General features: G+C 44.7%; 1 protein-coding gene across 1 annotated transcript; it reads right to left on the bottom strand.

The window, feature by feature from the left end:
* Positions 1-1,827: 1,827 nt before the first annotated feature.
* AHCY (adenosylhomocysteinase) lies at positions 1,828-24,177 on the bottom strand. The gene is made up of 10 exons (XM_015881383.2): positions 24,057-24,177; positions 22,354-22,544; positions 19,764-19,839; positions 18,002-18,154; positions 14,768-14,880; positions 13,089-13,296; positions 12,138-12,225; positions 11,119-11,236; positions 5,161-5,355; positions 1,828-2,842 (listed from the first exon to the last, which is right to left on the bottom strand). Exons 1-10 carry the CDS (start codon positions 24,082-24,084, stop codon positions 2,711-2,713), a joined length of 1,302 nt encoding a protein of 433 aa, XP_015736869.1. The 5' UTR covers positions 24,085-24,177; the 3' UTR covers positions 1,828-2,710.
* Positions 24,178-25,741: the final 1,564 nt, after the last annotated feature.

Raw genomic sequence — 25,741 nt, 5'->3', positions numbered from 1 at the left:
AGTGACAGCAGAGCAAAGTATGAAATACCCCCTTGCAATAATGCTGCTGATTCACACGTTGTACTGTTGACAGGTACTGGGCATAACTTTTCTTCTCCAGGCAGCAGTAAACCATAACAGTGCTACAGGAGGTGGGAGGGAGGAAGAGAGATTCTGCAGTGGTTTTATTAGGGTCTGTGTTTGATCGTTTCTTCTTCAACCGATAAAATAGAAGATGTAGCAGAAAACATTCCAAATATTATTTTTATATTTTATCAACTCAAACCATGCTTGGAGTCAAATTCCCACATTGTTCACTTGCTCAGACTACTGTATTTTCAATAGTAAAGCAAAACTGTTAGGGATTTGTCAATGAAAGCACTACAGTAGGAAGCCACCAGTCTGTTCCCTTCCCTCTTGGCAGCAATGCTCCAGTGCATTGGAACACAGCTCTGCAAAGCAGATGTTGCAGACCTGGTCAAGATGCTGGTGCACGGACACCTCCGAGAACCACCCACGGGATCATAATCCTTGGGCTGAGTCTGTGGAGTCCCAACAGGAGCTGAACATCAGGAGTCTGCACTGGGTTTTCCATGCTCAGCTTTACACACAAACTCTCCCTTGAGACATATTCTGAAAGTCAGCAGCTGCAGCCCCTGAACCCAATAATGTGTACCAGACTTTCCCAGGGATCCAAAAACCAGGAAATGCAAGATTTCAAGTCTTTCTGTGGAAAACAAAACACACACACAAATAGATTCCTCTATATGCGAAACAATTTCTGTAGGCAATCCATAACAAGCAAACAGCAATGAGAAATGAGTCCTGACATCCAGCACGTGAGATGACAACAAAGCAACATAAACTTCTGTTTAAGTGCTCGGGGCACTGAAGATTAGGATGCACAAGGAAATTAAGACCTGGGTTTGCACATGGAGAAGACAGATGGAGAGTCCAGAGAAAGACAAAGATGGAGTGAGACCATTTCCAGGTACAGAGGGAGCAGTGAGCATAAATCACAACACAGGAAATTCTAGTTAGATGTACAGAAAACAGTTGATCTAGAGGGTTGTTGAATACAGATTGACAAGACTAAGGAGCAATTTCAAATCCCACAAAGGACTGAAACTCACCTGAGCAAACTGATCAGCAACTTGACCACACTAGTTCTACTTTAAGGTGGGCAACGGTCCACCAGACAGGTAGGAAAGGCTAAACTATTTGATGAATCCCCTCTGTATAAATGCATATTTAAAGGTTAACTCATAGTGAATATGAATTCATTTGATGTAGGTACCTTTGTGAGACCCATGCTCAATTAAAACTGATGCTCTTCCAATTATTTGCAGAATGGAAAGCAATAAAACAAGCTGCAAAACAATGAACATTTAGTTACTCATTTCCTTTTTTGGACTTACCCACAGCTCATACTCCACACCATCTGTTTTAATTGCTTACTGACCCCTGTTGCTTGAACATGAACCTCAGAGTACTTCAGCTGTTGTTATTTGGTGGTGTTTCATTTTCTTACATCCAGCCTGCTGCATAACAGTGACTGAAGAACATAGTGGACAGAGGGGTATTTTGTAACACACAGAGATGAATCTGCATAGGCAGAGGTGAGAGGGTTTGTTTCCTTTGGGCTTTTTTGTCCCCGTGTTCCCTCCTCCCCCCACCCCATCTTGTAACACTCACAGCCCTTCAATTGTACCTAAATAACTTCAGGAACAGTATTTCCCATCTCAAGTACACAACAAGGCCAGCCACAGCACCAGCTTTTGCCAAGAAACCACAAGCAGACACACAAAGAAGTTTGATTCACTCAGTGAATACACAGGACCAAAAAGATTCACGGCAAAGCCTGAAGCAACTTACTACACAAGTCAGGCCACAGTCACATCTTTAATAAAAGCACTTTGAGTCGGTGACAGAAAAGATACAGCAGACATGAGAACTCTGAAAAACAACCTGGGGGTAAAAGCGTGCTGCTGGTGTTTTCCTAGGACCAGTCAAGATGCCTAAACCTAATCATCCCCTCAGTGGCTTCTCAGCCATTCAGCAAAACTAGAGGACTGATAAAGTAAGTCACCTTTGCCTCACACCCCACTTCTATTGTTGCTACAGAAGCAGCATAGAAGGGTCTTGGTTCTGATTAAAATCACTGGAATAAATTAATCCAGAGAGCATGCCAGCTCTCGTCTCATCTACAGGAGGCAGACCAAGCAGCCTGCAGAAATACTCCTCCCTAGTTTTCCCCTTTCACAAAATGTATTTCAGTTAGTGCACCTTCATGAAGAGAAGCCTGATAGTGCCAGCCTTGAAATAGAGCTCAGCTAATTCCAACAGAACGTGGCAGAAAGCATCTCTGCAGAAACAGTTCTGTGTTGCACTGATTAGTCTGTTAAACAGCTGGCCACATGTTTGACAAAAGCAGATATTTAATCTAGTAATCTCTTCTGTCCAGCTCTTACTGGGACATTAGGGGCCAATCAAAGGTGCATAGGATCCTTTTCACTGTGAATTTAGCTAAGTACCACTTCTAATTCCAAGAGCCACGGTGATTCTCTTATTAAAAAAAGACTAACAAGGCCCTGAAGCTCCATTGGTAAGGGCACAAGTTCTGCAGCACTGAGAGGATGATGGCAAAGGGCTTGTTCTCAGAAACCCAGCACACACTACAGCTTTGGAAGGTTGCATCCCTGCACTTTGGTCTTCGAGTACTGCCACCTGCTCAGTAACGGTAGTGGTCTGGCTTGAAGGGCCCATCCTTTGACAAGCCCAGGTATTTGGCCTGCTTCTCACTCAGTTTTGTCAGCTTCACACAGAGTTTGTCCAGATGAGCAGCAGCCACAGCTTCATCCAGCTGGAAAACAAAGCATTCAAACAAGATTATTAGTAGCTTCAGTTCAGGAAATCATGGCTGACAGTGAGAAATGAATACCTGAAAACCAGTAGTAGCTCCAAGGAGAACTGAACAGACTGACACAGCTCTTTTCCTGTCAACATGCACCAACTGCTTGAGTGCAGAAACATCTACCTTGAGCACAGAATCATCCCCAGATGGAAAAGTTCCAACTTAATTTGACTCCCTCAGAAGCGTGAGGCAGACAAATACATAATCAAGCCCATTTCAATCCCATTCACATCCATCCACAGGTAAAGAACAGATGTCAAACTATTCAAACATAAGCATGCCCAGTTTGGTAGGAGGGATAAGGCCCAGTCATGTTTCTGCTGTCAAAACACCTGGACATGGACATACCAGACTATCAGAATATTTAATAGAAATTCTAATACATGCAGAATCACAGAATCAACCGGGGTTGGAAGGGACCTCAAGGATCATGTAGTTCCAACCCCCCTGCCTAGCAGGGCCACCAAACATACACATTTACTAGATCAGGTTGCCCAGAGCCCTGTCCAACCTGGTCTTGAACACCTCCAATATGCAAATAAATTAATACATCTCCCTTCCGGGTATGCTTTTTCTCTGAGGTATGCAGAATACTCATTCCAGAGTCAAGAAAACCAGGAAAGAAAACCTAGCTGGAAAGACTGTGTCTAGAATGGGAAACAAGTATTTAAGCTTAGTAGATCATGCCAGAAGAAAAAGATTAAAAATCGATCACATATCTGGTTGAACTGTAGTGATATATTGAGATCTGACAGGTGTGTTTCTGGCACAACTGAGACTGGTTAGATCTATTTGAAAATGAGTTGTTGCTGAGTCACCAGTTTCTCACAGATCAGGTTCTCAAACTGCAGAAAGAAGCTGTTTCACAGTTGCTTCAGCTTACGGACTTCAAGATACAGAGAAAGGCAAACTGACGTTCTTACCTACTGCACACTTCAAATCAGTAAGTTGAGCATAGGGAAGGATAGATTTGACACCATAAACACGGGTGCAATAGTTTGCTTCAATTTCCAGGAAAACATATTGCAGAAATGCAAGCATGTTTGTAATAGTTCATTAACAAAAGGGTAGTCTTGCAAAGATAATGCAATGTAAAGTACTTGGCAGTTCTTAAATTTATGTTTAGATCTCAAAGCTGCTGTGTAGAACAAGAAGAGGTACTAGCCCAAAAATCAGGAAAGAAAGCTCTTCTCTATCCATCTTCTTTTGGATCTGACAAAAAAGCAGCTTTATTCATTGAAATTATCCATGGAGCCCAGTGAGTGAACCCGAACACATCGCTGCCATATGCTGCCTAACTACATAACTCCATTTGTAAGTAACAGATTCAGATGCTATTTCTCGCATTCAGATCCAAGTATGATTACTGGAAGAGTATGAAGCCACATTTCATTAGCAACATTGGGCTCACTCTTTTTCCTATCAACTATCAATGAAAATTTTTCTCTGAAGACGACTGTGTGCCAGAGAGCTGGTTGATCAGCTCCTGCATTGTACCGCTGCTACACTTTGCTTGATCATCAATGGGCAGTTCTGGAAGCTTAAGTTCTTCACTTCATAAATAAGCCCAAGCATACACTTCATACTTCCCAGATGAAAAGTATTTTCACATTTAGTCTCACACCTGGTTCTACTTCAAAGCAATGGGGCTTAACTCCAGTATACTTTTCAATGACTAACTCCAATTCTCATGCTTGTTCTGCAAAATTAAAACCAGGTTGGATTTATAAAGGAATTTGCAAATTATGACATGGCCCGGATTTCTCCAAGAACAAAGAATCCACAGATAAGATTAAAGGGAAACACAAGGGAATTTGTGTCATTAATATTTTGTGAAGCTATTAGGACCAGATTGTGATAAGCTCTTCTCAGGTGCAAATGGGACACAGATTGTCTCAACCACAGTGAAGATTTCTAGTTTCACTCCATCTCCAACCCTTCAGGAAGGAGCTTCCTGACTATCCTCAGACAGCAAAGGCTTTCCCAGCATCTTACTAAAGAGCTGCAAGTCAAGGGGAGAAAAAAAAGATAACAGGACATCCCTGTTACAAACAAGTCTTAGTTCTTCACACTGTCCTAGCCACACACACACAAAAAAAGCTCACTTCAGATTTGGTGTGACCAAAGCCAAGCACATACTGAAGGACAAAAGGTCTTTGCAATGACATTCAGTAGGAAAACGAACACAGGCACAAATAAAAAACTCTACTATAATGTTCAAAGTTGCTTTCCCTACAAGCTTAAGCTTTTCTGCTATTCTAACTCACCTTCTTTGGCAGGAAATGGACTCCAACAGAGTATTTGTCACTATTTGTCCACAGCTCGATCTGTGCCAGCACCTGGTTGGTGAAGGAGTTGCTCATAACGAAGCTAGGGTGACCCATGGCACAGCCCAAATTGACCAGTCTGCCTTCTGCTAGCAGTATAATATGACGACCATTCCTCAATTTATAGCGATCCACCTGGGTGGGGAAAAGAGCAGTGAAAGGTGAGGGCACAAACAGCATTTTAAGTCACAGAATCACAGGGGATGGAAGGGACCCCTCAAAAGATGATCAAAGCCAATGCCCATCTAAAGCATGTCCCTACAATAGGTTGCACAGGTCACCATCCAGAAAGGTCCTGAATATCTCCATAGAAGTCATGCAAAACTCAGTGGGCTCCCTTCCCACATCAGCAATTCAGCAATGGGTTTATGATGCAGACTTCCATTACAATCATGACACTCCTCACCATTCCCAGCCACATTTCAGTAAGGCCTGTAACTACTCTGGACCACAACAACATAGATCTTAGCATCTGCTTCATATTTCATCAATTATCCCGTTCTTCTGGCTCTTTCACATGCATACCATCTCAGGTGTCTGTGGCACGGAAAATGCTGCCTGCAGTAAGACGTAATTCATATACAATTACAACAGCTGGTTGGAGAGTGTGAATGTGCAGAAGAACTTCTTTACAGTGAGGGTGACGTAGCACTGGAACAGGCTGCCCACGGAGGTGGTGGAGTCTCCTTCTCTGGAGATATTTAAGACCCACCTGTGTGACATGGTGTATGGAGCCTGCTTTGGCAGGGGGGTTGGACTCGATGATCTCTAGAGGTCCCTTCCAACCCCTACAATTCTGTGATTCTGAGAGACAGGAGAAGCAGCACCTCTGTGTGCAACAGCCCAGAACATTTGCATCTAATACACAGGTAAGGGCCAGATTTTACTCAGTCTTCTGAAATTACCCCCCCAGTGAATCTTCCCACTTCAGTAATGCCTTGATTTACAGTCAAAGCATGAACATGAACAGTTTGTCTTCCAGGTACAGGCTGCTGTAGACATCTACCAACTCTTTGGCACTACCTTCTAGGAGTCCTGAAAACTCTTGTGGTTTGACAGCTGGTGAACTGTCAGTAACACCAGGCCTAAGTAAGAGCAAGACAAGTCTCAGATTTAAAACACAAAGGGATCCATCCACTTATCAAGCAAATCAGGTTACATGCACAGCTGAAAAGAAGTGATAAATTAAATGGCTGTCCTAGACTCTGGTGCACACTCTTTGCTCTCAGAGCGAAAGATTCAGTCTTCCATTCAAGCTGATTTCCAGGCTGTGCTGGGGCAAAAGGACAGACAAACAAGGTCTAAGAAGACAGGTGCTCAGTTACACAGGAGTCCCAGAGTTCATGAGACCGTCACTTCACATGTTCCTCAACTGTCTGGGCCAGACTGGAATCCTGCAATGCCTGTGCTAGCTTTGCTTCCCTTTTCTGCCAGCTGTAAGCCCTTCGCCCCCTGCCTTCACCCTCTAGAAAGGAATTATATTAAAGCCTAAAATGAAATGACAATCTGGACTATAAAGTATAAGAACGTTTGTTACTCCCTGGTATTTATTATTCATCTATTATGTCAAGCATGTGGAAGCAGACAAAGCCTTTGAAAAGACTGAAAAATGCCAGTACTCTATTTCTGGGGTTTGTATACTACAGATTACTGTCTTTAGCATGTATATAGACAGTAAACATCTCGAATAGAAGCTCCAAATAAAACTCTATTTTTCCTACCCAAGAGCAGTACAGCAAGGTAAAAGTTAGCAAGAATTCTCTTTCACTGAGTAACTGCAGTATATTTCTTATGGATGCTGATTCTCCAATACCACATGTACTATCAGAAGACTATGGGAGGAAGAAACAAAACAAAGAAGGAAGCAGACAAATCAGATTGCTAAAAAAAAAATAAAAATAAAACCTGAAAACTAAATCAACATGGCCAATAGTAAACAAAGTTTACTGCTACAATTAAGTCTCACTTAATTGTGACACTGCTACAATTAAGTTTCAAGGTTTGAATGTGGTTGTTTAAGACACTACATCCATATACTGACTCAACAAACCTCTGGACAGCTGCTGGATGGTGCATGGAATCTCAAACCTCTGGCCAGCTGCTGACACAACCAACTCAGTGCACATGTTCATGTGAAAAATGCAAGTTCATATCTTTGTATGGAAAGAAATGCAGAATAGTAATATTCTAAGTCAACACTGTGAAAACAAGCTATGGACAGACAAACCAGCTGATTTACAAGCTCAGCAAGCTGCTAGAGAATTAGAGTTCAAATTATCCAAGTGTTAAGTTCATCTCCATATTTATACAAATGCCTCCTCTCTCTCCCTATCTGCACTTACTTACTCTGGCCTTTCTAGTTGCTTTCCATTTCCCTCCAGACCATGCATGATATAAACATAAGTGACTTATTTGCTGAGCCATAGCTCATCATTCCTACCCTGACCTTTCCTTCCCTTCAAGAGCTGAGTTCATGCTACATATTACTCTAGTACCAGAACTGCAAGCAAATATTCGAAGCAACCTGCCAGCTTTTCAGGAATAAGCCTATTTTTCCCTTCTCCTTTAAAAGCACCAGATGAGTCAGAATGGCACATTAAGACATTTTCCTTTCCCAAGTATTAAAGATTTCTTCTGCCAGTTCATCACGTGTAAATAGGGACCACATGGTTCTGAAAATTACAAGGTTAGACACTGTTTCGCAATTACACTTTACCTCTAGCTGACATCTAGCAACCAGGCACTCAGCTCTGGTATTAATCCTCAAGATCAAGAGGCAGATGTCTTCATAGGAGGTTTTGATCACAGATTTTTGCTCTTGCTTTATATTCCCCTCCTTGCTACACCATATAGAAAAAGCTGACAAGTATTAGTAAAAATTCAAGTTGGTACTTGGTATCATAAAAGCATGTGGGACACCTCACTCAAACTGAAAAAACTCTAAGGGTTAGTGCAAGATATCACACCTTTAACAGATGGACCATCCTCTGCTTGAGATCCCCTTTTAGACTAGGGACAGGACACTAACCTAGCTGGGAGGACACTGTGATCAGGAAGGTGGATTTCCCAGGGCAAGGCTTATTTGCACATACTCCAGGTGTGCTGACCCCAAATGCAGGAAACTCAATTGCATAACTAGTCGGGGGGTGAGGAGGAAATTTTTGTTTTGGTGGATGAAAAGCTGAGCATGAGCCAGCAACGTGCACTTACAGCCTGGAAGGCCAGCTGCAGCCTGGGCTGCATCAACAGAGGGGCGGCAGCAGACAGGGAGGGGATTGTCCTCCCCTGCTTTGTCCTTCTGAGTACATCCAGGCCTGGGGTGCCCAGCACAAGCAGGATGCAGAGCTGTTGCAGTGGGTCCATAAGAAGGTCATGAATATGATCAGAGGGCTGAAGCACCTCCACTATAAAGAAAGGCTGGGGTAGTTGGGCTTGTTTAGCTTGGAGAAGGGTCCAGGGAGACCTCAATGCAGCATTCCAGTACCTGAGGGAAGCCTATAAGCAGGAGGGGGACTGACTTTTTACATGGTCTGATAGTGATAGGACAAGAAGAATGGCTTTAAACTGAAAAAGAGGAGATTTGGTTAGATGTGAGGGAGAAATTTTTCACCCAGGGGCAGTTTTGTCACAGAACTGTAGAATCACAGAATGGCTTAGGTGGGAAGGGACCTTAAAGACTACCTAGATCCAATACCCTTCCCAAGGACTTGGTTGCCACCCACCAGATGCGCCAATTCTAGTTCCAGTGCAGATGAATTCCCACACTGGTTGTGAGGAAATGAAGCTGCAGGATACTTCCTTGTTCCTAAGCCCAAAGTTATATCCTATCTCCAGCAGTAAGCAGTAGATAGATAAGAAAGAATACAACAAAAGCCAGAATTCCCAATAAATCCTCTCAGCTTCATCTATCTCTAGATCAAGCTGAGACAGAGGCGGTTAATTCAGGGATGGTTGGTTTTTTTCATTGTTGTTCTTTTAAAACATGTACAAACTTTAGATAATATTTTTAAACATACAAGTTTGTGCCACCTAGAGCACCCTGGATGACATCCTGTGTTAACAGGTACATTCTTTGGGTCACTACAGAACACAACAGAGAGATTTAGGACAGGAAGAAGGTAAGTCTTCAGCATTAAACCATATGGGCAACTTTGACCCTAACTCCAATCTTTTAAAAACAAAACATTTGCTTTGAACCAGACACTTTTAATAGTTTTCATGCCTTGCACTACACCGCATCTCATTGTTCAGGCACCTAATATATTTGTGACAAGCCTGGATCCTGACAAGAAAAGGGACCGCTGCTTTCTCCAACACTAATATTCAATTTTCACATGGATTTTAAGAGCCACACACAATAGTCCTGAGCAGGTAGTTTGTATGTTACCACATTAACATCCATTTCAGCTTTTGTCAACGTTTATGAACAGTCCCAATTTTAAAGCCTTTTAAAACCTGAGCTATCCAAAAGCAAGCAGCTAGCTACAGGCTCTTCTGGGACAGAGCTAGGGTGAAGTCAGCCTTACACTAAGGTCATGGGCAAGAGCGGTCATGAACACAGTGAGAACTTGAAAGCATAACTTCATACTTAGTTCACACCACATTTAGTGCCTCAACAATAAACATGACACTGAAAAGGCTCTCACAGCTGCTTAGCAAGAGTTTGATGTGGGTGGCCAATAAGGCACAGGAGGGTCACGAAAACTTCAAGGGCAGACATATCTACTAAGACATACACCTAGGTATGGTTAAAGAAAAAAAGTAAAAAAACCTGTCTGAGAATCCCAACGTGAGCAGAAGTTACCTCTTCAAAAGGTAACCAGAAGTTCCATATCAAGTTAGAAAGAGCCTGGTTAGCCTCAGGTGGTGTTCTCCCTCAATGTCTGTGTTACAAACAAGTTTTAATTTCATGTTGTTTTTCTATTTAAAAACACAGCTAAAAAGTTGGAGTTTTTTTAGATCCCTACTTTTCTGTGTGATTACTGCCATAGTTTGAAGTAAATACATGGTGGGAATGCAAGCTGAGCAAGAATAAAACATCCTGCCTTCTCTGCCCACACACAGACTTCTGGTCTCCACAGGTTTCTAAAATGAAGCCACTGAGTCTGGAAGAGAAGCCTGAATTTGGCAAAGCTCCACAAAAGGCTTCCCCGAGGCTTTAATTTCAGAACAAAAAAACTTTGAAAACAAAGGTGTGTGAATTTTTCAAACCTTGACAGAACCCCCAGAAGACATTCCCTTGGGATTCATTTTAATATTAGCACTCTGCATTAGGCCTAAGACTGTTCTGGTGCAGGGCAGCTACACAAGCAAGCAACTTCCTTTGAGGAAATTGAGATCCACCACCAGAGAACCCACAGGCTCCGTTCCTAAGAAGTTTTATATGGTCTCTAATGGTCTGTCCTGTGTTCATCATCCAGCTTGTTTTTTAAGCTGAGTTATGGCATTACTTTCAGATGGTGGCTATTTTCATACCTCGCCCATTCCTCAAACATCAAGGTTGACCTCCTGTAAGGAGACAAATTTGATGCAATCAGCTATGAGACCATCACTAAGGAACAGGTTCCTGTTTTTCCAGAAGGAAAGAATGCACAGATGTATCCACACTAGGCATCTCTTGTTAGAGACCATGCTGTAAGTCCTGGGCACTTGTTGGAACCAGTTCTTTAATAACAGTGCAAGAATATTACATGCAGCTTGTTCCAGACTAACAGGCAACAGCAGAGCAGAATTCACATTAAGATGAACCCAGAACAAGCCTGGCTTCCATAAAAAAACAACTAATAATATGAAATCCAGACTGTAAGGAATAGCAGCATCTGAAAAGAAACGCTTCCCATTCTGGCATCAGACACTGACTTCATTCTATCAGGATGCCTTCTACATGGGCTGTCTCACCTGAGGTTTAACATTCACCACCTCTACCGCATTTTGATTCAGCCACTTTGCATCAACTTCCACATCAAAATGACCAATATTGCAAACTATGGAATCATCCTTCATCTGCTCGAAGTGCCTGAGGGAAGAAAAAAAAAAAGTGCATCAGAAGATAATGCACAAAAGAAACATTCTTTTTCCAAATCTAGGAGGTGCTTTGGTCCATAGCTCTGCTCAAGGAGAAATGAAGAGCTCCTGGATCACTGACTGCAACTGATTTTTACAGACATGATGTACTGGTTTAGTAACATTCTAGATATGTAAAACCTATTGGAAAAAGCTTCAAGCTCCTAGAAAAGGACTCTTCCCAAGGATGGAAGAGGTTATTGAAGACAAATTGTTGTCCCAGTAAAGAAAGTTAAATTAACTTTTCAGTTGGTCACTACTAAAATATCAGCAGTTATTCTATTCCTTCCTACATGGAAATAATCTCTTTCTCCATTACTTTTAAGTTCCCAGCAGTTTCACATCTCTGGAGACTAATGGCTTCATCTCCTCCCCTTAATCTGACCTCATACTACAACATACACAATCCTAATGGCAAACATAGGAATGAGCTTCTGTAGAGCAGAGGGACTATAAACTGAGATCTAAGAAATGATAATAAAAAACCTGCCTGGTAGTTTATTAAGAACAGATTAGTTTCAAGATTGTTGTGTGTATTCACAGATGGAATCACTCTCAGTCTTTACCTACCTCCCCTACCATTCACATTTATCAAACAGAATTACAGAATTAACAACTAACAACAGAATTCAGGCCCACCTGCCCTCCCATTTTCTTGAAGTCTCTCTGTCCATCTATGCTTTTTGCATTATGCATTGAATAACTGCAATGTGGCAACAATCAACAGAGCTGAAAAAGTTGAAAAAGTCCCAATTTCTCATTAAATTAATGCTATCCCTCACCACGTTGCTGACAAGTTATGACTATATAAAAATCTAACTGTAGCAGTGTGTTGTCACTGAAGCAAATCATACCTGCCCTGAATAATGTCAGTGCAGCCAGTGGTTGTAACAAAGATATTGCCTTCCTTGCAAGCCTCCTCCATTGTAGTAACTTCATAACCTGAAAATGAGAGGAAAAAAAAATTATCTCCCTACCCAATCACCAGATGTTGTTCCAAAACAGGCTGCAATACTGAGTAAAAGCATAAAGAAAAAAATATGAGTAATAGAAGGCTGTGCCAATGCTTAATAATGCTTAATCTATGAAGAACACATGTTAAGCAGATATACTTTCCTTACGCTAAATACCAAAGCAGAACAAAAATATCTGTATCCCTCGCCTACTTCCATCCAGTGTGAGGATCTACGCATCCAACACCCTGCAATTAAAGGTGTAGAGTCTGCCACAGCTCTTAGATTGGATTCAGGGCTTGTTTGCCAAAGAAAATGCATCCACAATACCTTCAGGTTCTAATCACATATGAATAGAAATGAGATAAACTGGTACTATTTAGAGCTAAATGAAGCAGATACAGAAGAGCTGGAGTACAGCTTCGAGCATGCTGCAAGCACAGCTTCACACTGTTAAGACAGAGTGGCATTAATCTACAAAAGCACCTAATGAACACAAGGTCTGCTGTTTTATTGTGGAAATGTTCAAGTAAGTCTTAACCTAGGTAGAAGGTAGAGTTGCCCAACTTGAAGATAATTAGACCAACTATAACCAGACTTACAGTATTATGAAATAGTGGGCTTTACCCACTGGAGTCTTTTTTTCTGCAACTCCAAACATATTCTCAAAGTCTACAACAATAAAAGCTGTAAGAAAAGAGTTCATTGTGTGCTGCTCAGTTAAAAATAGGGAGTGTCACCCCTACAACACAGAGGCTGAAACCCACCAAAACTTTCTAGACTATCATTGCTCTACATCAACACAGAAAGACCCCTCTCAGACACTGTAATTTCTATACCTTCAGTTCTCACCTTCCATAGCTGCCTGCAGTGCATTGATGGGATCAATTTCAGTGATGATGACTCTTGCTCCAAAGCCCCGCAGGGCCTGAGCGCAGCCTTTGCCCACATCACCATAACCTGCCACCACTGCTACTTTTCCAGCAATCATGACATCCGTAGCACGCTTGATACCATCAATGAGGGACTCTCGGCAGCCATAAAGGTTATCAAACTTGCTCTGAAGAAGAAACAGGAGCCATTTCAGAACAGAATAAAATTCACTCAAGCAAAATGAGAAACAAAATGGATTTACGTGTGCACACATAATCAGGAGGCAGACAGTCAGCTAAACATTAACTTCAGAGAGGGATGAGAAGATGAGAATTTGGCTCTATGCTTCTCATTTATCCTTTTTCAATCTATATAGTTGTGTCACATACAGGTTTCAGCATGTCCTTGTTGAGAAACATTTCATAAATGAAATAAATGGAATGTCTTTTCTCCTACCAATACCATAGGAAGTTGGCAAAGAGTCAAAATATCAAACTGAAGGAGCAAAAATCTGTCATTCGGTTGCATGTCTTCCTGGAGGTCTATAACCATAGTTCATTCAAATCTTTTATTGCACAAATCCTCAACAGTGCTTGAAAATAAGCACTTGTTTGGCACTAGAATAAAGGTAGCTCAATTCAAAACCATTTCAGAGATGTTTTTGGAAACATCTGAATTTCCAGATTTGCTAAACAGTACTAGTAGTTATTACGCAGGAGGCAAAGATTTAAGTGGGAAGGATGCAGAGGAACTTCCAAAATCAACTGGTTTCCAGCCCATTAGCTATGAAATAAAGATGCCAGACGCATCTTGTGAGCAGAAAGAAGATGATCTTCAAACAACAAGCTGCAGAGGAAGCAGACCAAACCACTGAGAAATGCCATTCCCAAAGGATAATATAGACTGAGATTAGTCTAAGAGTATTAAACAGCCAAAGAGTACTGAAACAGTTGTGCCTTACAGTGCTACTTCTCATAGGGCTCTACAAGCAGGAATCATTATCACAATGTTTCACTATGACAACTGTTTGGAACTGAACACAGTGACTCAATATATATTTAGTTACTAGCTTTAATAACACCTGGATACATTAGCTTCATGCACACATGAAAATCACTCTATAATATTCATCTGCATTCAAAATTGTCACTCACTCAACACCATTCCTTACTCTTTCCTCATTTCATCAGGACTTGTCATGGGAAGCAGGAATACAGCTAGACAAGGGATATAAACACATTCTGCTCTATCCTTAGCAACGGTTGCTTGCAGAAAATCCTTTACCTGCCACAAGCTCATGCGGGTCATTCACTCTCTTTACCACCTGTTACCTGCCTGTGGCTTTAAGCCGTGCAGCCATGACCTGTTCCTTGACAGAGGAACTAACTGTAGCTATAATTTCCGAGATGTCTTCATATTATAAAAATGCAAAAGAAACAGCACACATGCTTGCACACAAGCAAGCCTTGAACATTCTAAAAATGGGATATTTGCAACAACACATCGCACCACAGACATCATGGAATCACTTCATGGATATGCTGAAGATCTGTTCAGTTCCACATCTAGAGCACCTCGGCAAGAGAAAGAATACTCGCAGGAGAATAACAACAACCCAGCACCAAACCAACATAGCATAAGTGCTTTAACTGCAGTACCTTGGTGACAGAGTCATTAACATTGATAGCTGGCACCTTCAGAGTCCCGTTGGCTTTCATCTTGTACAGGTTGTGAACTCCAGTGGTTGTCTCTTCTGAAATACCTCTAATTCCTGTGAGCAGAGTACAATGATTTATCTTTGGTTGGATTAATGCCACTGCAAACCAACACATCCAAGTGCCAGTAGTGTCTTCCAGAGGTTTAAGTTACAACCATCTTTGCAGGAAGCAGGGTTGAGATCAGAACCCTCATTTGGATCTTCAAATGGCACTCTGAAGCTTCAAAACAAGTTTTCCCCCACACGGCTATCAAATATAAATGACAAAGAACTGCCTAAAAACACAACAACCAGATGAGGGAAGAAGAGCTTAATATGACAATAACCATCACAAAGTAACCCCACTTCAAATAGCACCCAAAAGCCAAACTTGTAAACCTGTTTACCCTTTATACCATATACACAGTATGAATTCCAGATATTTCCTCCCCCTACCATCTCAGTCATACCTCACTGTGTGTACACTGTCTAATTGCTATATTGTAATCATTCAGGTGAGCAGCAGCAGCCCAGAGGAGGGCACGGCATCAACAACTCAAAGCTTATGCAGGCTTTCAGCTCCGAGGCTTGAAGTGTTCAGGTCTGGCCAAGCACAGCAGCACAGCGGAGGGCCCTGGAAGCGTCAGGAGGTTTCTGAATTCAGCTGGATTCAGTCAGAAAGCTAAAAGACTCTTCAAGCCATCTTCAAAGTTCACGGCTTCCACCCTCAGGAACAGAGCGGCACATCTGGACCACACGGCCCGGCCCGATGCGGAGCGATGGCGCCCCCTTGCGGCGGATCGCGGACACGCATCTGTTGCGTGGTGAAACACAGCGCCTTTCCCCAAAGCATTTTTGCAGTGCAATTGCATGAGCAACTCCCGAAAGTGACTCGAGAATAGAGAAGGGCCTAAAGCATGGGAGAAAAAGTCGAAGCAATACGAAGAAGTCTAGTTGAACATTCAGACCTGCTTTCCACTCCTATTTCCTATCAATGAGCAAGTCTGCACTAATGGATCACCAACACAGCCCTCCCAGCCCTCAAGGCTTCAGCAGAGATGCCAGAGATGATCTTTGCATGAGCTCAGGTGACGTCCTCTCTGTTCGGTTCTCGAGTCTTTCCCTTCCTACCTTTATTTATGATGGTCTTAAGGGCATTTAGCTTAACACGGCAGTAGTACAAAGGCCATTCTGCCCTCTAACAGCAGCCGTGCTGAGGGGTGAGGGGAAACTTGCTGAGCATGCAGCAGTTTAACACAGCTCCTACTTCAAAGTAGACTTGAATGAACTAGCTTAAATTGTTTGCTGCACACTAGGACTGAACAAACTTCCATATAGATTAGATATGGCTGCAGCATGGAAGACAGAACCCTCTGAAATGAGGTCAGGAAACTTGCCCAGCCTTCCAATACCAAATAGCACACACTGCTGCTCACTGCCGTGCACAGCTCAGCTCCATGCACTAACATTCTGCTCACTTCTCAGCTTTCCCCATGTCTCTGGGGTAGAACAGCGTGCTGCAACATCTCCTGCACTCTTAATTCAGCCCTTCTGATTGGGCTGGATTGCTGCAAGGAAGCTTCTCAACTCCAGTCAGTGCAGATAGCACACATTTTGGTAAGGGAAATGTCAACGGGTATGACATCCCATCTAGGTCCTTTAAAAACCCAGGTGAAGGGCCACTCCTGTGAACCTGGATGGCAGACCGGAGATGGATGCCAATACAAGAGACAGCCACTGTCCTGTTGAAACTTATTATACTAGTTCCTTGCACAACAGGAGTGCAAGACAAGTGAGAGAACTCTAAAGAGCAGTTAATAAGAAGGCTGCAGATGTGAAAAGTTCAGCACAAGTACCCTCAAGAATAGACACTAACAGACACAACAGACACAAACTGGGGTGTCAGCTGCATGTGCTTCACAGGGGAACAACCCTGTTAAACAGAACACAAGTATGGAAATATGCATTTTTGGGCCTGTCACAATGTTCCAGGGAAACACGATTAGCTGTGTCTTCCTTGCCACTAAAAGGTAGGAAAGCAACAAGTCATCAACTTCACAATGAGGCAACCCAGAAGAAAGCAGAAGTGAACTCTGACAAACAAACACCAATTTCCATTGCATTACAGTTCAGTGCTGGAGAACTAAGGACATGAGGATGATGGTCAACAAGAAAGCAAAGCTTGTCACACAGTTGCAGCTTTCTCTTTTCCTTGCTTTCCTACCCATACAAGCACACAGATGGGCAGGAGGGCCCAGCCTCATCCCTTCAGACAGCCCTGTGTCCTGACTGATTTTAACGTGTTAAGGAAGAGTAGCTCAGGAAAGCCGATCCAGCAGGTTTCTACAGCAACCCCACCTGTAAGGGCCAAGAATGAAAAGCAGAACACCCAACAGTAATCAATTTAGTTTCCCCTCCATACGCCTACCCAATTATCTCCAAATCCTAGATCAAACATGTCCTTCAGCAACAATACGCCTCTGTGGTTTGCAGCAGCACATATGACAGTGTCTGGCAGAGCAAAGAAGCTGCCACAGTTGCCCAGCACAAAGGCAGCCTCCTACTGCACATCGTGCCAAATTCCCCTTAGATAAGTCTTTTTACAAATAACATGTGCATGCTGCACCATGCTGTTTTACTAGCTTATACTAAAGGTAATAAATCAACAAAGCAAGAGTCACAACCCTGACTCTATCAGCATCTTTACTGATAAATGCAACAAGTTAATACCTAGCAACTCAGGTACTGTGAAAAACCTTTCCAAGAAAAACTACAGGTTATCAGGAGCTGATTGAAAGGTGCATTCAGAGGACAGGGAACGAAAAAGCACCAACATTAAAAGATATTAATTGCAAGCAGACATTAAGCAATTCTAAAACCCAGCCCACTTCCAGAAAGCTCTTGGCCAGACAGCAGCCTTACTTGTCACTCAGGTAATGGATACTGTGAATGAAGGCCAGGAGGGACAGTCAGTGTAGTATAAATATTACAAAGCAGAGATGGAAACAACTGTTCCTGCAGAAAAGAGATTCTGCTCTTGCACTGTAAGCAGTTTTCACAGACACATCCCATTACCTGCTTGCACATGCCTTTCCAACCTTCCCACACCCCTTTTACCAAAGCAGGGAATTCCCACAGAGAAAGTGCCAAACTGGCCCCCCAGGTAGAACTGTACCTGACAATAACTGCAAATTACCTTTCAAGAGCTGTGGGTACTTGGTATGAACAAGGTTGGTAAGATCTCCACCATCATCCAAAATCATGTTGAGGGGCTGCCCGTCCTTGAAGTACAGGGTCTGCTCAATGCACCACAAATACTCCTCATCTGTTTCTCCTTTCCAGGCAAATACTAAACAGGAACAAATACACACAATTAGTTCCTTACTGAGTAAATAGCAAAGCAGCAAAATGAAGATCTCATTGGCAGCACTCAGTAGCAGAGATGACAGAAAGATGATTATCTGTGCCTGCAAGCCAGAAGAGACATTTTCACTGGAACAAAGATCAAGATCTCAAAACGAGCAGCAGTTAAAATATTTTGCCTTCTGTTCCAGGCCATGAACTTGATCAAAACTGAGACTTCATTACCCTCCTCTCTATTCCACATTAAGAAAGAAAAATCAAAGCAAATTAAAGCAGACTCGCATCCACAACGCCCCACTTACTCCCTTATTTCACCATGGTACCAGGAATTACAAATAGCTGCAGGATATGTTGACGCAAACAAATGAAAACACAACTACAGCATTTCTAGAACAGTTGGAAAAACGCACCAGACTTTGGTATCAACAAAGTACCAGACCAGAAACTCTGCAGCAACTTTAAATTCTAGTTTCTAGCACAGTACTAAAATCCATGCTGCTGTGCTTCCTCTGCTCTTCTAAGGGCATATATCTAGATTGGCACATCTACTACCAACAGCATGCTTCAGCAACTAACATGTATCTATCAGTATCTTTGCCGTTCCAGACATTTATATCTGCTTCATGCTACACTCAAGCCCTGCTGATGCTCAGCTACTCTAATGTACTGAACACACAAGTTACGTACAGTAACACTGCACACCTGATAAACTGGCATTTCTACTGTTTAGACAGATTAAAGCCACAGAGCCAGCCCTACAGCTGCCCCTTCTGCAGAAGCATGCATCAGTGTCCCTCAGGGTCTACAACGGATTAGCATTCCTCCCACGTTTCTAGATTAATTGTGAAGTGTAATATTAACAAAAAGAGCAAGTTCCACCAAGCAAGGATAACAAGGGTGGGAGCCAAAAGGCCAGATAGATGCCACACCCACAGACTGCTCCTAGGTTGAGATTTGAGTGTCAGAAGCAGTGAAGGATGCAATACCCCAACATCTAGATCTAGGAAGTTGCTGCTGGTTCTTTGACATTGCACGCTAGAGGCAAGCAGGTGATGCCCACAACCAGTTATAACACAGGATCTAGGGAAGGAATTGCTTTCTTCTGTTACTTTAAGATGGATCACAGCTGGGGAAAGACTTGTTGCAGCAGCTAATTATAACAGTAGCAAAGGACACCTCCAGAGGAAAGAACCAGGCTGCTGGAAAACACATTTTGCCTCTGCTAACACCCAGGCTCCCTTCCCCAAACCCTATTAGCACCAAGCTTGCTGGAAAGCACCAAACACCTGTCTGTACACATGTACACACCTACACACCAAACTCTAATTACCCAGCCCATTTAATCATTACAGTAAACAGGCTTAAAGTTGATAACATACAACCCAGCTCTTCCATAGTCTAACATTGTCAGGCATGCTAGACTGCCTGATGCAATGCAGCTTGAATCAAACATCCTGTTTTGTAACTAACATTGGCTTTCAGAGGCTACTTCTATCCTGAAGCTTATTCAGAAAAGCCTGATTTGTACAGTTTGATTTAGCTAGAACAGCCTCTATGCCCCAATTCAAAACCCAATTAGAACATGAAAAACTTACCAGGGATGCCAGCTTTTGCAATAGCAGCTGCAGCATGGTCCTGAGTGGAGAAAATGTTGCAGCTTGACCATTGTACCTGGAAAACAACTCAAGTTTTATTTGCTGAACAAAGTTCTGAGATATCAGGAAAACTATTTAGACACAAAAGGGAACAAGAGCAGAAAAGTATACTAGTGCAAATTCCTGCCTTCCTAAATAGCTCCGTAAAAGTTAATAGGGAAACTATTTGACTAGGACAGGGAGAATAATGCCACTTTGAAGGATAGCAGAGCCTCAGCTGTCCCACGTATTCAGCCATCTCTTTACTCATGAAAGCTTGTGCCAGACAGCCAGAGTATGTTCAGCTACAGACCTTCAGGGAAAGCACAGTGTGCTGGGTTCAGAACATCTGCATCACTAAAGCTCAGATTTTCTGAACAGCCACATAAGAAGTGTCCAGTAAAGGATACTGCCATGTAACAGCACACCAACTGGCACTCAGGAAAGTCAGAAATGCAGCTGAAATGCTGCATGCTATCAACAAGCATTTTCTTGAGATTATGCTCACACAGTTCCCACTCTGTTCTCCAGTCATGGAAGCTTTTCCAGCTGAGCTAAGCACTTCCCACACATTTCATGACTAGGTTCGGGCACCTAAAAAAGCAATAGCACATCACTGAGCTACATTAATAGGGACATGCACACCCACTGCAGCTCCACAGTAGTGGCTTCCAGGTCCACTCTGTGACCAGGAGCCACACACTGGAGCTCTTACTCTGCTCCTTACAAAGCTGACCAGCAGGTGGGTATCTGCATGCTGATTTGCAGCAGACCTCAAGGAGCTGACCAGAAAGGCCACAAATATTCTAGGGAGCAAGCTGGCTGGGCTGGTTAGCAGGGCTTTAAACTAGATATGACTAGGGAAGGGGGTGTACTGGGTGACAGAGAAGAGCATGGGAATGCTGTCACCTTGGGAGGCAGCAGGGGAAAACCCCAGACTTGTCCAGGAGGTATTAGGGAGGGCTCCTCCAAGAAGGCAATGAGGCCAATAGCCAAGCTGAAGTGCCTCTATACCAATGCACACAGCATAGGAAATAAACAAGATGAGTTAGAAACCACAGTGCAATTGGGGAAGTATGACCGATTGCTATCATGGAAGCACAGTAGAAGGAATCCCACGATTTCTAGTGAACTATGTCCTCACTGCTATAGTATAGCTCGGGTTGGAAGGGATCTCAAAGATGATCTAGTTCCAAACCCTCCAGTCCATGCCCCCAGAGAGACTGGTGAATATACACAGAATACAGTTTCATTGCAGCCACTTTCCTATCTCCCAAAGCACCCAGACTGTGGTAGAACAGATGGACCAGAGATCAAACTCAAAGCAGTCTGAACGTGCAGGAATCAGGACAAGAAAGGAGTTCACAATCAAGCACCAAGGTAATATGACAGCACACATCTTCAAGGCACAGCCCTAGCTTATGCTTAGAGGAACCAAATCACTGCAGGTACCTCCCCTGACTGACCTGGATGAATCCCATCATACTGAATCTGGGCTGCACTATGACTAAAAGAGTTTAGCTATATTTAAGACAGCACACAGCTCCTGCCTAAACCAGCCACACTGGGATACAGCAAACAACATTTTTTGTTTTTAAGAAATGCTTTATCTGTTGGAGAGAGCTTCCCCTTTTCCTCTGCCTCTGGGCAAGCATAACAGTGCTCAATACTTTTAATCCTTCCCAAGCACATACTCCCAGGAACAGATCCCACACAGCACTATCTCTGGGCAGCCAGGGTACATGCAGCTAAACTTCAGGACAAAAGAATTTCAGATCACAAATCATGCTTAACATAATCCACCACTGAGCTCCCCGCTCAGCACACAAGCTATTTGGATTGTGCTGAGATGTCCTGTGCAGTGATCACTCAGCCATGATGTTTGGACTCCATTCTGCAAGCTAGGCACATGGCATGATGCACTAAAGGGCTTACAGGTATCCGAGTCTTTAAGATGGACTGGGTTAACTGGTTCACAATCACACAGTGAGCCTGAAGTCAGTAGAGTCTCCATCTGCCACTGTTGAACCACACTGCTTCTGCAGCGTTTTCTGCATGGCTGAAGGGCTAGCAGGAGCTCTCAGACAATCTCATAAGTTTTTGCTGAATCCAAAGGCACAGTGCAGTTCTTAATACAAGTTAATCCATGCTGCAGGCAGTCACTAGAGCCTCAGTATTACCAGCAAGAACACTGCATGCCCAAGCACAGTACAACACAAGGGAGCAGCTCCTAGCATCACTGCTCAGGAAGCTGCAAAAGCAGTCAACAGAGCTGCTGAAGCCAGCAACCCAGTCCAGAACTGGCACTTTTGAAGCTATTGCTTGTCCAGAGAAAGGACGCATACCACAGCCTAGGGGGTGTGCATTACAGCTGACAAGGTTCTTTGCTTAAGGGAGGAAGATATAATCCATCCACCCAGAACAGAGCCTCTTCTAAAAAAGCAGACAAATTTGCCAGGATCCCCTGTGACAGTTATATAAACTGAAGCAGTGCCCCAGGCAGGGCATTACCTAAGAGCATGCTGAAGGAGAAACTCAAGAGACACTTTACCTCAGCTCCCAGCTTTATGAGGGTCTCTATGAGAACAGCTGTCTGCACAGTCATATGGAGGCAACCGGCGATCCGTGCTCCTTTCAGTGGCTTTGAGGCACCATACATCTCCCGCATCTTCATCAGCCCTGGCATCTCATTTTCTGCAATCTCAATGGCCTTGCGACCCCAGTCAGCAAGGCTGATGTCAGCTGCAAGAGAAGGAGGACAGGTGTCAGAGTTTAAATAGCTGAGACCTTGGTATTCCTTCTCACACTTGTGGATAAGCATCAGCTGCAACAGCTGAACTGAACACCAAGCAACAGCTGGGAGGCAAAGCAGGGGAAAAATGGGCCCCATCCCTCTTACCCCCTTGCTTTTGCACTGTGGTGCACAGGCTTTTGAACAAGCTCAGACCAAACAACCCCAAAACAAAACTCCTGTATGGGCACATTAACCTGTTGCTTAGTAGTCTTGCAGCCCATTCATTAAGTTCCAAGTTCCAACCTATTTCTGCAGATACTGCCCAAGGCTCTCACAGTTCCAGTTTCCCTCTACAGCAGAAAGACTAACATGCTTGAAGGGGATGCCTGCACAGCCACAGCTTCTGCAAGTGGGAACACACATGGCACGCTCCCTGCAGGGGCTCTGGGCACTGAGCCCAGCCCTGTCCCCAGTGAGGACTCAGCTGTACTGCTCCCACAGTGTCTCCACAAAGACAGCTTCTGAAGCACCCTTAGTCACAACCTGCTTCACCTCTCCAAGAAGAATCTTCCATTAAAAAGTTCACCAAAAACTGGAGATTTCCAACAGTATACAAAGAGAATGTTACACCTGCAGCAGGTCTGACTCCAGTGCAGAAGAACTTCTTTCCAGTGAGGGTGACGTAGCACTGGAACAGGCTGCCCAGGGAGGTGGTGGAATCTCCTTCTCTGGAGATATTTAAGACCCACCTGGATGCCTACCTGTGCGACGTGGTGTAGGGAGCCTGCTTTGGCAGGGGGGTTGGACTCGATGATCTCTAGAGGTCCCTTCCAACCCCTGCAATTCTGTGATTCTGTGTGATTCTGAACAGCCAGCACCCAGACACGCTGCTCTGCAGCACCAGCCAGTGCCAATGCCCCAGCACCTGGTGAGCTCTTCCAGAAGCCTCAGGACAGAACCATTTCACTAAGAACATCCTCAGATAGCTTTCTTTCAGCTACCAAGTGAACACAGTGACTCAAAGCACCTGTTTTCATGCTGACAGGCTAATTGCATTTTACTCCACAGTGCTGCCCATTAAGCCCGCCTGCCTGGGCTGAAAAGGCCCGGACAGAGGAGCAACAATGACAAGGGGGAAGCGAGGGAGGGGATGCTCTTGAATCTCACCCTTCTTAAAGCTGTGCAGACTTCGCAGAGCGTACTTAAAGATATCGCATTGTATTTTAGGTTCACAGCCCCTTGCTCAGCGATGCTGCCTGGCTCAGTCCCGGCGGTGCTCGGGCAGAGGCTCCCGCAGCTCGGAGGTGACTCCACGCTCACATCCCAGCTCCGATCCGCAGCCCCCCTCCCAGCCGCCCACGTCCATCGGACCCCCACCGTGCGCCCACAGCCCCGCACGGCCGCCTCGGCCCGGCCTCACCACAGCTCCCCGCCGCAGCGGCCCGGCTCCGCCGCCCCACGCCCGCACAGCTCGCCACGGAGCGACGGGAGCCCCGCAGGGCCGGGCAGCACGAACTCACCCACTTTGTAAGGCAGCCTGTCCGACATGCCGGCGGCACCACGAGCGGGAAGAGAAGGCGGTAGCGGCCGCGGGCGAGCTTTAAGCGGAGGCGGAGCCACCACGTGCGTGAGGCGGGGCTGCGTTTGGAGCCCGGGAACCCAGAGGTGTCGGGACAGGCCTCACGCTGCCTTTCTGGCTTTCCCCGCGCTGTTGGTGTGTGTTTCTGGCAGCCGGGCTGGCCTTGCCTCGCCACAGTGCTGGAAGGGGGGTATGAGCGCTCTATGAACCTGAGAGGACTGTATGGCAGCGCCAGGCCTGGAGGTAGGGCTGTATGGCAGCACCAGGCCTGGAGGTAGGGCTGTGGAGCTGCGGCGGTACACACCAGGCTCCGTGCCCTCGGCCGCCCTCCCCGCATCCCCCCATGGAGCACAACGAGGTGTTGCGATCACCCTGAGCTGATCCCGTGAGTTCACCGCTGTTCGGCCGCTGGGGCCCTGCCCGGGCGAAGGGCAGCACGGCCAGGCACGAGGCCCTGTGTGGTGGAGCAGCAGGCATGTGAGCTGCCCGACCCTTGGACTCGGCCATGGCCTAATCCTGTCTGTGGCAGCTATGCCAAGTGCCTACCCCTGGGCACAGCCAATGCAGGCTGGAGGCAGTGCCCGGCCTCAGCCTTGCCTGAGGGTCAAGCATGTCTTGGCTTTGCTCTTGGTACTGTTCTGACGTGTGGGTCTTTGAGAAATCTCAGTTGTAATCTGGAACAAATTGTGCAACTGGTGTGTTATACATTGTTTATCAATGGCATATTTCATAGTGAGGACTTCCCCGGGAGTTCTAGTTGAATTATTTTGTCAAGTTTGAATTCTTCTCTACATGGATATGTGCAGTTTGCCCCAACTTGGAGTGTTCCCTGTAAATGAGATTCAGTATTTGCTGAGAAGCAGTTGTACTTTGGTCCTACAGCAAACAGCCCGCAGAGAAAGCTGCAGTCCTGCAGCCAGTACATGCACAAACAGTATTATCTGTGTTTATTAGCTGCAGTGCTGCCAGCTGTACCAGTACACCTAGCACCATGCTGAGCAGTTCTGCACATCAGCAGGTGCCCAAAGGACAAATGTGTCCGCAGCTCTGGAACAGCTTCTCCTAATTTGGTTGTGCTTCTGTGGATTTACATAACTAGCAGCTTTTCATTGCAACTCAAACAGTGGCTCACATCAGCGGGACAGCAGCTCATACTCTGGCCATTCTCACCCACCCCACCAATGGTGCATCCAAGCCCTGCACTGTTAGCAGACTGCAGCCTCTGCACATTGCTGCCTCGCCTGCTGACACACAGGGACTGCCCGACAGCCCCCAGCAAACCTGATCCTCAGTTTGTCAGTTGCAGTATAAACTGCTGTAATCTGCAGCAACCCCTATGCAAAAAATGTCCTTCTGAAATTAGGCAGCAAGGCCAGAACATAAGCATCACTTCTTTGGCTCCCATCAGTTTCAGCTCAAGGCTTACTTCCCTGCGAGGACCAGGACCATCACCTGCTTACATGAGAACCAGGAGCGGGCACCAGGAGCTGATGGCGTTAAGTGTGTACAGGTGAGCTCCACCTAGCGTGAAGGTGCTGCAGTATCAGTGAACATACTCTGAATTGTTTGTAAGCGCATAGAGAGTGCTTAAAGGCAAGCTAGCAGCTCTGTTAGCCCCAACCCTCT

This window comes from Coturnix japonica, chromosome 20, assembly GCF_001577835.2.
Source record: "Coturnix japonica isolate 7356 chromosome 20, Coturnix japonica 2.1, whole genome shotgun sequence".
Lineage (NCBI taxonomy): Eukaryota > Metazoa > Chordata > Aves > Galliformes > Phasianidae > Coturnix > Coturnix japonica.
This window is presented reverse-complemented; position numbering and strand designations above follow the sequence as displayed.